Source organism: Pleurodeles waltl, chromosome 1_2, assembly GCF_031143425.1.
Source record: "Pleurodeles waltl isolate 20211129_DDA chromosome 1_2, aPleWal1.hap1.20221129, whole genome shotgun sequence".
Classification (NCBI taxonomy): Eukaryota; Metazoa; Chordata; class Amphibia; order Caudata; family Salamandridae; genus Pleurodeles; species Pleurodeles waltl.
In genome coordinates this window covers 479,377,391-479,391,152 of record NC_090437.1, presented here as the reverse complement: position 1 = coordinate 479,391,152, position 13,762 = coordinate 479,377,391, and the positions used below count along the sequence as shown (strand labels likewise).

At 49.0% G+C, this 13,762-nt stretch overlaps 1 protein-coding gene across 4 annotated transcripts in view; it reads left to right on the top strand.

Annotated features, from left to right (window-relative positions):
- The window catches only part of SEC24B (SEC24 homolog B, COPII coat complex component), a 667,989-nt gene that overhangs the window by 573,066 nt on the left and 81,161 nt on the right, over positions 1-13,762 (top strand). For all 4 annotated transcript variants that reach the window (XM_069241169.1, XM_069241160.1, XM_069241150.1 and 1 more), the window contains exon 22: positions 793-885. In XM_069241169.1, coding sequence (XP_069097270.1) covers positions 793-885 — 93 coding nt within the window. The remainder of the gene's footprint in view (positions 1-792; positions 886-13,762) is intronic.

Here is a 13,762-nt window from a genome sequence, read left to right as displayed (position 1 = left end):
GCTTGGGTATCTATTCAGTGGTAAGGAATCTGCAACTAGAAGTCCCTTTCAGATGAACAAGTTACTTACATTCGGTAATGCCTTATCTGGTAGAGACTATATGTAGTTGCAGATTCCTTACCGACCCACGCATCCTCCTCGCTCTTCAAACTGAATTCTAGGGGCAGGGCGCACTAGGGTTGCTCCTATATGGGACCGCAACTTCAAATCTGGCGTGGATGACGATGGACACAGAGCAGGAGTACTGTTCACGAAAAACTCTGGATCCAGTCTGACGGCTGGGGGAAATTCAAAGATAGATAATCTGCAACTAGATAGTGTCTCTACCAGATAAGTTACCAAAGATAAGTAACTTGTTCTTCCCCACCTCCTGCAGTTTTTATTTTTATTTTACATACAATGTGGTGGTAGATTTGTGTCTGCCTTTCCACTATTTCTGTCTGTTTATAAGAAGGTATATGAAGTGATACTGAACCAGTGCAGCAACAGTTTTGTATTTCACTGCTCTTATATCAAACCAATTAACAACTCATTTCATATTGAAGGCTAGTAATGTACAACAGTGTTTTGTTAATGCATATTTAAAAAAAAGACTAAAAACATAAAGGTAAAAGAAAATGTTGGTGTTAATTGCAAACTAGCTCAGCCATGATAAAGCCGATTTTACACATAATACATGTCTGTCATATATGAAATTCCATGTTGCTTTGCTATTACTAGAAATATAATTTATATAGTATTTGTGTGACAGGAAATTTACCTTTGCTGCGAATATTTAATTCATTTTTTCAGATTCTTTATCTTTGGGTTGGAAAGAGATGTGATGATACTTTTATAAAAGATGTGCTTGGATTCCCCAACTATTCATCAGTACCACAGAAATTGGTAAGCATTGCTTGTACAGTTATTGCTCAGCAGGATTAGTGGCAGTGTTTAACGAAAAATGTTTATTCCTTTAGAAGTTCCAAAACTTTACATTTGGAGCTGCGCCTTTCAGAAGACCTAGCCATCAAGATAGACTGTCCCTGAACTTATTTGGGCATGAGGGAAATAATTATTAAAGTGCTTATGTTGTATAGTACATTTTACATCATACCATCTTTATTGATAGCGGGGTATTCTACTGTATAATTCCTGCAAGTATGGGATCACATATATTTCTGTACCAGCAGTAGATATATTTATAATCTGAAAATGTGAATACTGAGATTACTAAATGGAGATCACTCTCGTCAATAAACTATAACTGGTGAATGTAAGTGTTTTTTAGAGTTTAAAATGTTACCTTTTAACTGACATTTTCACCTATAAAATCATCACTTAAAAATTAAAAATAGATAAGTAGACAGTGCAGGAAAGTAGGATCTTTCTGACATGGTTGCTGCTACCTTTTGCCTGGTGTCAGTGTGTTTTGACACTAGTACACTGGGATTCTGCTAACCAAGACTAAGTGTTGGTGTTCTCTCCCATAAATTTGGTTAGTAAGTAATTTTTAAACCCCACAATGGGCATGCTGGTGTACTCCTGTAAGTCCCTAGTACATTGTACTTGGGTACCCAGAGCCTGGTACACTAGGGGTCCTCCAGGGACTGCAGTATGTCTTATGCCACCAAGGGGAGCCCATGCAAACTGTGCCAACAGGCCTGCCATTGCAGCCTCTTTAAAATGGTGCATGCACCTTTCACCCCAGACATAAAGCTTACCTTATATCGCAATCACTGCACTTTGACCCCATAAGTCACCCCTGAGGTAGGCCCTTCAGCCCAAGCGCAAGGTGCATGGTTCTAAGTGTGAGGGTACCCCTGAACGAGCAGGGGTACCCCTACAACCCCCAGACTCCATTTTCTGGGCTTTGTAAGTGCGGGGAAGCCATTTTTTAGTATGTAGTAGATGCTGGTCATTACGAGATGTCCAACTACATAATGGTTTCTCCGAACCTGGTCATGTTCGGTATCAAACATGTTGGAATCAATCAACTACACCAGTTCCGGTTTTAGTTGCATTATACCATGTACTTTGGGGGTTCCTTAGAGGATCCTTCATGTCTGCCTGACCAGCCTTGTAGGGAGAGCGAGCAAGCCAGTGCTGCCGCTGACCCAGACACTGTTCTGCCTTCCTGCTGCTGAGCTTAACTCGGGAAGGGGAAGGCAGAACAATGGTTTTCCTTTGAAGGAGAGGTATTACCCCGTCTCCTTTAGAAGTAGGTGTCTCTGGGCTAAGGTGGGAGTGCTCCTGAGCTTGACCAGACTTCTTTAAAAGGCACATTTGGTGCCCTTCTGCCAAAACTAGTTCTATCCAGTGCAGGAGCCACTGGGCTCCCACTCTGACGTGAAAAACAAGCTGCTCCCCTATGCGGGTGCCCAGAGCTCTGCCAGGTGGCTGCTAGATTCTGCCATCTTGGTAACAAGGTGAGCAGAGGCCCCTGGGAGCAGCTGACAGACCAGTCGAGTAGCGTCCCTGTCCACCCCTGATAGGTGGGTCACTACAGAAGTCGTCCCCTCCCCGGATTATTTATGGGCTCCCTTGAGGGAGGAACGCGAGATTCATCCAGATACATCTGGACGCACCTAGATTGATCTTCAAGACTACTTCTGACTACTTAGCTGGAAATCAGGCCCCAGCACCAGTTTTCTTTCCCTAAAATGTACCATTGTTCTCATAATTGGCACACAGCTAAGACCCTTGTAAAAGGTACCAGTGGTACCAAGGGCTCTGTGACCATGCAGGGTCTCTAAGGGCTGCAGCATGCATTGTGCCACCCTAAGGGACCCCTCACCAAGCACATGCACACTGCCATTGCAGATTGTGTGTGCTGGTGGGGAGAAAAATGTAAAGTCGACATGGCTCCCTCTCAGGGTGTCATGCCCATCAACCACTGCTTGAGGCATAGGTAAATCATCCCTCTAGCAGGCCTTACAGTCATAAGGCAGGGTGCACTGTACCACAGGCGAGGGCATACCTGCTTGAGCAATATGCCCCTACAGGGTCTAAGTCCATTCTTAGACATTGTAAGTGCAGTGTGGTCATATCAAGTACATGGGCTTGGAGTTTGTCATTACATACTCCACAGCTTCATGATGGCTTCACTGAAGGCTGGCAAGTTTGGTATCAAATGTGTGAAAGTACCCTCTTTTTGGCATGGTTAACCCCACTTTTTGCCTGCTCTCAGTGTGTTTTTGATTGTGTTCACTGGGACTTAGCACATCCCACAATTTGGCATCCTGGTGCCCCATATAAGTCCCTAATGTGGGGTACTTAGGTACCCAGGGTATTGGGGAACCACAGGTTTCCCATGGGCTGCAGCATGTATTGTGCCATCCATGGGAGCCCATGCAAAAAGTGTCTGCAGGCCTGCCATTGCAGCCTGCTTGAAAAGGTGCATGCACCCTTTCTCTACAGGGCACTGCACGAGGTCACTGTAAGTCACCCCTATGGTACGCCCTCCTAGACCAGAGGGCAGGGTGCAGGTACCTGTGTGTGAGGGTAGCCCTGCATAAGCAGAGGTGCCCCTGCGAACTCCAGCTTCATTTCCCTGGACTGTGTAAGTGCTGGGAAGCCATTTTACCCATGTACTGGACACTGATCACTACCTGTGTCGAGCTACATAATAGTAACTTCAAACCTGGGCATGTTTGATATCAAACATGTCGGAATCATACCCCAATAATGTTGCCAGTATTGGTTGTATGATTCCATGCTCTCTGGGGGCTCCTTAGAGGACCCCCAAATTTTCTCCTACCAGTCTTCTGGGGTTTTCCGGGCAGCCCACGCTGCTGCCACCCCTCAGACAGGTTTTTGCCCTCCTGCTGGTTGACCAGTTTAAGCAGAGGAAGGCAGAAAAAATGATTTCCTTTGGGTAGGAAGGCAACTCCCTCTCCCTTTGAAAATAGGTGTTACATGCCTTAAGAGGGGTAGCCTCCGGTATGTTTTAAAGTGCACATTCGGTGCACTCCTTGCATAAACCGGTTTGTACCAGCCCAGGGATCCCCAGTTCCTTCTCTGGCACGAAAATGGACCATGAAAAGGGGAGTGACCATTCCCCTGTCCATCACCACACCAGGGGCTGGGGCCCAGAGCTCCTCCAGGTGGCCACTTGATTCTGCCATCTTGAATCCAAGGTGGGCAGAGGCCCCTGGGAGCATCTGAGTGGCCAGGTCAGGCAAGTGACGTCACAGCCCCCTCCTGAAAGGTGATAACCCTGTTAGGTGACCAATCCCCCTTCCTTGGCTATTTAGGGTCTCCCTCCCGGGTGGGTCTTCCAGTTCGACGTGTAAGATTCCAGCATGACTCCTCTGCATCGTTTTCTTCATCTTCTGGCACCTGGACTGCAACTGGACCCTCCAGGAACTAACAATCTGCAGCTCCAGTGACGACTCTGCTCTGCAACATTGTTTCTCTGGCTCCTTCCAGCAACTGCAACATTTCCCTGACTGTGCATCCTCTGAGGCTGACGAGTCTTCAGCCTGCACAAGAAGTAAGAAGAAATCTCCTTGAGTGAAGGAGTCATTACCCTGCATTCACAGGCACCAACTGCAACGACGACCGACTGTGTGGCTCCTCTCTCCTCCAGAACTACGTGGATCCTGCATCACAGGTTGTGGTCTGGAGTGGTCCCCTTTGCCCCCTCTACCAGCTGTCCAATTTGGGAAGAAGGTAAGTCCTTCCCTCTCCTTGCAGGACAGTACCCGTGTGCACCACAACTCTTGCAGCTACCAAGGCTTGTTTGTTCCTCCTCCAAGGGATCTTCATGCTCCGTGTAGCCCCCGCCTCCAGCACTTCCTCCTGCAAAGCACAGTCTTCTGCCTGCTGCTCCAGCAACATGGGACTCTTCTCCAGGTGTGCTGAGTGAGCCTCACTGCGACTCCTGTGCCTGCTGCCTGTGGGTCACCTGTGGGGGCTGCCTCCTCTTCCTGTAACCCTTCCAACTGCTGAGGGTCACCTTAGACTCCCTGTAAGGAAATGCCTCCTTGGCATGGTTACCCCCTGACTTTTTGCCTTTGCTGATGCTAAGTTATGAGTTGAAAGTGTGCTGGGACCCTGCTAACCAGGCCCCAGCACCAGTGTTCTTTCCCTAAACTGTACCTTTGTCTCCACAATTGGCACAACCCTGGCACCCAGGTAAGTCCCTTGTAACTGGTACCACTGGTACCAAGGGCCCTGATGCCAGGGAAGGTCTCTAAGGGCTATAGCATGTCTTATGCCACCCTAGGGACCCCTCACTCAGCACATGCACACTGCCTCACAGCTTGTGTGTGATGGTGGGGAGAAAATGACCACGTCGACATGGCACTCCCCTCAAAGTGCCATGCCAACCTCACACTGCCTGTGGCATAGGTAAGTCACCCCTCTAGCAGGCCTTACAGCCCTAAGGCAGGGTGCACTATACCACAGGTGAAGGCATATGTGCATGAGCACTATGCCCCTACAGTGTCTAAGCAAAACCTTAGACATTGTAAGTGCAGGGTAGCCATAAGAGTATATGGTCTGGGAGTTTGTCAAACACAAACTCTACAGTTCCATAATGGCTACACTGAAAACTGGGAAGTTTGGTATCAAACTTCTCAGCACAATAAATGCACACTGATGCCAGTGTGCAATTTATTGTAAAAATACACCCAGAGGGCATCTTAGAGATGCCCTCTGAAAACATACCTGACTTCCAGTGTAGGCTGACCAGTTCCTGCCAGCCTGCCACACACCAGACAGGTTGCTGGCCACATGGGGAGAGTTCCTTTGTCACTCTGTGGCCAGGAACAAAGCCTGTCCTGGGTGGAGGTGCTTCTCACCTCCCCCTGAAGGAACTGTAACACCTAGTGGTGAGCCTCAAAGGCTCACCCCTTTTGTTACAGCGCCCCAAGGCATCCTAGCTAGTGGAGATGTCCGCCCCTCCGGCCACTGCCCCACTTTTGGCGGCAAGGCTGGAGGAGATAATGAGAAAAACAAGGAGTCGTCACCCACCAGTCAGGACAGCCCCTAAGGTGTCCTGAGCTGAGGTGACCCCTGCCTTGAGAAATCCTCCATCTTGAGTTTGGAGGATTCCCCCAATAGGATTAGGGATGTGCCCCCGTCCCCACAGGGAGGAGGCGTAAAGAGGGTGTAGCCACCCTCAAGGACAGTAGCCATTGGCTACTGCCCTCCCAGGGGCTCTGTTAAAAAACCTGCAACTTCTTTGCAACAAAGAAGCAACTTTAAAGACTTCACGTTTCCCGCCGCAAGCGTGAGAATTCCCACCCTGCACCCGACGCCCCCGGCTCGACCTGCAGAAAACCAACACCCCAGGGAGGACTCCCCATCGACTCCGAGCCCATGAGTAACCAGAGACGACCTCCCTGAGCCCCCACAGTGACGCCTGCAGAGAGAATCCAGAGGCTCCCCCTGACCGCGACTGCCTGTAACAAGGGAACCGACACTGCACCCGCAGCCCCCAGGACCTGAAGGAACCGAACTCCAGTGCAGGAGCAACCCTCAGGCGACCCTCTGCCTAGCCCATGTGGTGGCCTCCCCTGTGCCTGCCTGCATCGTTGAAGTGACCCCCAGGTCCCTCCATTACTTCCTATCTAAAACCCGACGCCTGTTTGCACTCTGCACCCGGCCGCCCCTGTGCCGCTGAGGGTGTAGTTTCTGTGACTTCTTGTGTCCCCCCCGGTGCCCTACAAAACCCCCCTGGTCTGCCCCCGAGGACTCGGGTACTTACCTGCTGGCAGACTGGAACCGGGGCACCCCTGTTCTCCATTGAAGCCTGTGTGTTTTGGGCACCTCTTTGACCTCTGCACCTGACCGGCCCTGAGCTGCTGGTGTGGTAACTTTGGGGTTGCCTTGAACCCCCAACGGTGGGCTACCTATGCCCCAACTTTGAGACTTGTAAGTGTTTTACTTACCTGCAAAACTAACCTTTACTTACCTCCCCCAGGAACTGTTGATTTTTGCAATGTGTCCACTTTGAAAATAGCTTATTGCCATTTTTACAAAACTGTATGTGATATTGCTTTTATTCAAAGCTCCTAAAGTATCTAAGTGAAGTACTTTACATTTAAAGTATTAACTGTAAATCTTGAACCTGTGGTTCTTAAAATAAACTAAGAAAATATATTTTTCAATATAAAAACCTATTGGCCTGGAGTAAGTCTTTGAGTGTGTGTTCCTCATTTATTGCCTGTGTGTGTACAACAAATGCTTAACACTACCCTCTGATAAGCCTACTGCTCGACCGTACTACCATAAAATAGAGCATTATAATTATCTATTTTTGCCACTATCTCACCTCTAAGGGGAACCCTTGGACTCTGTGCACACTATTTCTTACTTTGAAATAGTATATACGGAGCCAACTTCCTACACTCCCTTCCTTGGGTCAAGTCCCCTGGTCCTCGCTAGTCCTCTTCAGCCTTGCAAAACCTTCTTCATCGACTTTTGCATTTGCCAAGGCTCGTTGGTGATTTTCATCAACTCAACATAAAACACTAGCAGCGACAAAAGACTGCATTTACCTTTCTCTGAGCTATCCTAGACACGCAGCAAAACAAAGCTTCCCTTACACAAGAACGACAAAATCGGCTGGCATCTTTGGCCACAATAATATCAAAAAGAAAGTTAATTTCACTGAGGCTGTACAAATCTCTCCTAGGTTTGATATCTTCCACAATCAACCTGGTACTAAATGCATGTCTCAAAATGAGACTGTTGCAGGAAGAATTACAAGTTCAGTGGAACCAATCGCGAGGATCGTTCGAGGATCTCATTCTTGTTACGCCAAAGATGATAAAGGCATTGGACTGGTAGGCTCACCAGTCTCATCTTTCTCAAGGCCTCACGTACACTTTGTTAGTCCCACAGTTTATAATTATGACGGATGCATCAATTTGGAAGGATGGGGATGTCATCTCCTAGATCTGCAGATCCAGGGGAAATGGTCAAGCCATCAAAAGCTTATGAACATTAACAGCTTAGAACGCAAAGCCATTTTCCTCACGTTGCAGGCATTCCTCCAGAGGATAAAAGGGTCTTGAGTGCTGGTAAAAACGTTGCACTTGTATAGCGCACTACTCACCCGTTAAGGTCTCAAGGCGCTGTACACATACCACTGTGGAACCCCTCCTGGCTTTTCCCTGTGAGGCACCCACTCCTGGACAACCCCAGGGTGAAGCCAAGCATCCAAGTGCTGTGAGGGCTGTTGTGGAGATTAAGCAAGCTATTGCCCAGAGTTACAGAGTGGGACCCATTAATTAGATTAGGCACCGAGGCGAGAATTATCTGGTCCAAGAGAATTGAGCCCAAGACCCGCGAGGTGGGAATTGAACCCTGGTCCCGGACCAGATCCCTGCATCAGGGTCTGCCACTCTAACCATTGTGCCACACTTCTCCACTTGTGCGGACAGACAACACAACTAGCATGTATTATATAAACAAGCAAGGAGGCATGAGATCCTTAACGCTCTCACAGGAAGCTCGGGAACTATGGGACTGGCTAACAAACAACAACATCTCCCTGAAGGCCGAACACGTTTCAGGAGTGCGCAGCACATTAACGGATGCACTCAGCAGGACCATCAGCAATTGTCATGAATGGGAAATGAATCAAGCCCAACTAGACAAAAAATTTACAACATGGGGGAGGTCAACGCTAGATCTTTTTGCAACGCACTACAAAACCAAATGCCAATTTTATGCAAGTCAGTATCCCCTTCCAGGGTCTTGGGGAAATGCCCTTTCAATGCGATGGTCCGGGTGCTTATGCTTTTCCCCACCATCCCATTGATTCCCAAAATCATAGCCAAGATGAAGGCAGAATCCTGTCACCTAATACTAATTGCTCCCAGATGGCCCAGGCAATATTGGTACACGGAGCTTCTTCTGATGACAGAAGCCACACTGATACGTCTCCCTCCAACTCCAGTGCTACTATCAATGCATCAAGGGGAGATATTACATCCAGACCCAACGTCACAGCACCTGCATGCATGGTTCCTGGATTCCTTGAGCTCCAGCATCTCAGAATTAGCCCAGAATGTAGAAACATGCTTTCTAAAGTGAGAGCGGACGGCACAAACAAAACGTATTGACTTAAATGGAAGCTGTTCTGTTGTTGGTGGCAGCAACATAACTTACATCCGTATGAGGCCTCTCCAGAACAAATATTACCTTACCTGTAAATGATAGTTAAATCCGGGCTCATGCATTCCTCAGTGAAAGTGCATTTGGCAGCGATTTCGACCGAAGGACGCTCTTCGGACACAGGCTCCCTTTGTTTATCACAGCTAATTAAGCAATTCATGAGCGGTTTATTCAGGATCTTTCCTCCAGGAATGTTGCTTCCCCCTGAGTGGCACCTTAACATTGTACTCAAGCAATTAATGAAATCCCATTTTGAACCTATACATAAGGCAGACTGCAAGTTTCTTACATGGAAGATAACATTTACTTCTAGCGCTCACTTCCACTAGAAGAGTGAGTGAAATTCTAGCTTCCACTACACAAGAACCTGTTCTGCGTTTTACGCGACCCACCCTCCTCCCCTTAGAGGCTCCCTTTTACTGACTCAGGAAACATAATTCACTCTAATGCTGAAAATCTGAGGAAGGGAGCTTCTCTTGGGAGTGTTCTAGAGGGTGCTGTCACCTGATTACTCATAGTTCATTTGGTCCATTTAAAAAACTTACATGGATAGACTAGCAAATTTCAGGCCTATTTGCATTGTGGACTCTATGGTTGTTATATATTGCTTTATAGGATACTGTGGGACTCCCACTTCAACGACAGGGAAGATTCAAGCATGGGAATCTATGAAAGATACCAATACTGGATAACTGCAGTTACAGGTAAGTAACTCATTTCTTATATACACTAGTAAACAGCGATAGGCATAGAAAAGGTTAAAAACAATGAAAATGCAGTTAGACAGTAGTGACCCTGGGCGGAGCCCAAACCATATACCACAACAATGGAATGCGAACACAGGACCCCCACCCAGGGAAGTGGAATGTGTAGAGGGGAACTGGGAGTACCACAGAGGTAAGTAACACAGTACCCCCCAGTGATCAGTAATGCAGGAGTAAATCACTGGAATCTAATCAAACCACCCAAAAGGAAGGGAATGATGACACCTAGCCAAGACTGCAAGAAACCAGCTGTGGATTCCTGGAGAGGAAGACCTGTGGAGAGATGGGACCAAGTCCAAAAGTGTCAGTGGAGTCCAGGAGGAGTAGGAGCTACCACCCACCCAGCTGTACTTGCAGGAGTTGGTCGACGTTGAGGAAGAACTGGTCAGCACTGCAGCCCTGGAGCTGGAGAAGAGTTCCTGATCAATGCAGAAGATGCCCCACGCTGGAATGAAGATTGCAGACAGGTGTTGGTGCAGCAATTCCACCAAGAAGCCTTGGCAAAGGCAAATTTGTGGTTAGTGGAAAAGTGGTGCTTCCAGGGACCCGCAAGGCCCAGAAGGACTCAACCCAGGCAGAGGAGTCACAGGGACCCTGAGCGACACAGAGAGCCACAGGAGCAAAGGCAGCACCTACAGGAGTCCCACAGGACACGGACATAGAAGTGGCAGAAGGAGCCCACACAGCACTACAGAAAGGGATCCCACGTTGCAGGAGAACCACTCAGGCGGCTGTGCGTCGCAGGAAGAAGTGCTGAGGGCTGGAGCCACATGTAGCCTGAAGTTCCCTTGGAGGAGATGCAAACAAGCCTTGGCAGCTACAAGAGATGCGGTGCACAGGGATACTGTCCTTCGTGGGAAGGCAAGGGCTTACCTCCACCAAGTTGGACAGCTGGCAGAGAGGATCAAGAGGACTACTCCGGACTACCACCTGTAATGCAGGATGCACACAGCTCAGGATGAGAGGAGATCCACGCATTCAGTCGTCGTTGCAGTAGGTGCCTGCAGATGCAGGAGAGTGACTCCTTTTACTCCAAGGGAGATTCCTTCTTCCTTCTCATGCACACTGATTACTTGCCACCCTCAGAGGATGCGCATCTGGGGAAATGTTGCAAAAGCTGAAAGGAGCAGTGGAAACAATGTTGCAAGAAGAGGCTTTGTGGATGCAGATTGTCGGTTCCTGGAGGGGCCAGTTGCGGTTTCAGTGGCTAAAGGTCAAAGTGGAGGTTGCAGAGGAGTCCTGCTGGAAACTTGCAAGCCGTATCTGAGGACCCACCCCAGAGGTAGATCCTAAATTACCCTAAGAGTGGGCTTGGTCACCTAGCCAGGTGACCACCTCTCTGAAGGTGCCTCTGACGTCTGGTGCCTGGCCTGGCCACTCTGATGCTCCCAGAGTTCCCTGCCCACCTTGGAAACAAGATGGTCGAACCCAGGGACCCTCTGGAGGAGCTCTGAGCATCTCTGGGGTGGTGATGGACAGGGGAGTGGTCACTCCCCTTTCCATTGTCCAGTTTCGCGCCAGAGCAGGTACTGGGGATCCCTGAACCAGTGTGGACTGGTTTATGCACGGAGGGCACCAAATGTGCCCTTCAAAGCATACCAGTGGCTTGGGGAGGCTACCCCTCCCAAGCCAGTCACACCTATTTCCACAGGGAGAGGGCGTTACCACCCTCTCCCAAAGGAAATCCTTTGTTCTGCCCCCCTGAGTTTGATCAGATCAAGCAGCAGGAGGGAAGAAACCTGTCTGAGAGGTGGAAGCAGCTTGGGCTGCCCGAAAAAACCCTGTAAGACTGGTGGTAGCAATGCTGGGGGTCCTCTAAGAGGCCCCCAGGGTGCATGGAATCATATTCCCAATACTTGCAACAGTATTGGGGTATGATTCTGACATGTTTGATACCAAACATGCCCAGGTTTGGAGTTACCATTATGTAGCTGGAAATAGGTAGTGACTATGTCCAGTACATGTGTAAAAAGGTGTCCCCACACTCACGAAGTCCAGGAAAATGGAGTTTGTGGGGGCACCTCTGCTTGTGCAGGGGTGCCCTCACACACAGGTACCTGCACCCTGCCCTCTGGGCTGAGAGGGCCTACCGTAGGGGTGACTTACAGTGACCGGGTGAAGTGACCTGTAGTATAAAGGGGTGCATGCACCCGTTTCACGCAGACTGCAATGGCAGGCCTGCAGAACCCTTTACATGGGCTCCCTATGGGTGGCAAAATATCTACTGCAGTCCATAGGGATCCCTTGCTACCCCAGTGACCTGGGTACTGTATACTAGGGACTTACATGGGGGGAACAGTACGCCAAATGTGGGAAGAAAAAGGTACAGTTACTAAAATTTACAGGCGAGAGCATAACCACTGGGGTCCTGGTTAGCAGGATCCCAGCGGACAGTCAAACACATTGACAACAGGCAGAAAACAGATGTAACCATGCCAAGAAAGAGGGCACTTTCCTACAACCCAGGTCCAATTTCTCCCCAAGAATTGGGAAAGAAGGCAGACCATTGGGTCTAGACTAGGTCGACCAAGACTTCAACTGGGGGGTGACCAAAAGAAAGGGGTTACAAAGCCTCCACAGGGGAAGGGTGGTGAGGCACCTAGGGATAAAAGTAAAGAGTCTTCTAAAGGCCCCCAAAAACCTGAGCAGGAGGGTGGGCCCCAGCCTATTCTCAATCGTCACATGGGTACAAGGGTAAAAACTTGGATCCCATAAAGACCTGGTGTTTCAACTGTAAACAACATTGACACCAAACTGGAGACTTGGCTTGTCCCAAAAAGAATCCCCCTACAACTAGCAACTGCGCCAGTTAGCACTGGTATAGCCATTCTCCAGCTGGGATCAGCTCAGAGCAAATTAGGGTTCGCACTGAAGCCACTTTAGTTTCTAAGGGTGGGGTAGATGTTGCCACTCTTGCTGTCTGACCCCTTAATATGAACACATACAGACAATATCCCTTAATTAATGGGACTAAAGTAGAAGCCCTGAGGGTGCCAGTGTCACCATGGTGACAGAAAAACTGGTTTCCCCAGGACAGTTTCCTGCTGGGCAAACTTATCCAGTCACCAGTGCTGACAGTGTGACTAAGGTCTATCCCATGGGTATGGTGACCTTACAATGGGGAGGGGTTACTGGCCTGAAACAGGTAGTGGTCTCTTCCGCATTCCCAGTGGAGTGTCTGCTAGGGAATGATCTGGAGTCCTCAGCTTGGGTTGAGGTAGAACTCAAAACCCATGAAGACATGCGGGGAATCCCTGAGATGGTGTGTGTAAAAGCTAGAGCACAAAGCCGAGCACAGGGTGAACAAGAAGTGTTGGAGCCTGGAATCATGGCCCAACCTTCCAAGAGAAAAGGCAGGAAAACTGGGGGACCAGCTTATGAGCAGCAAAAGTCACAGCATTCCTCTCCTCAGGGAGAGGGGTTGACATCCTCTGAGGGAACTGAGTTGATGGCGCTTGATTCTTATCAGGTAGAGCTCTTGGGCCCAGGGGCACCCTCTCGGAACCAGCTGTGCCAGGGACAGAGAACCTGTCCCACTCCTGAAGGCCTGAGACAACAAGCAGCTGCACAGGAGAAGGGAGATATCAGTGGCTCCCACAGGGTCTATTGGGAGGAAGGACTCTCTTATATTGAGGCCAGAGTCCCCAAACCGGGTGCAACTAGGAGAGAATGTTAGTGCTGCAGTAGTTTAGGGAATTCATCCTCCCTTTAGCACATGACATCCCCCTAGCTGTGTATTTGGGCCATACTAAAACTTGGAATAGACTTGTCAGCCATTTCTACTGGCCCAACATGTCCCAAAAGGTAAAGGCGTTTTGCAGCTCCTGTTTCATCTGCCAAGCCAGTGATAAGGCAGGTGGCCATCCTAAGCCCCCCTAATTCCACTA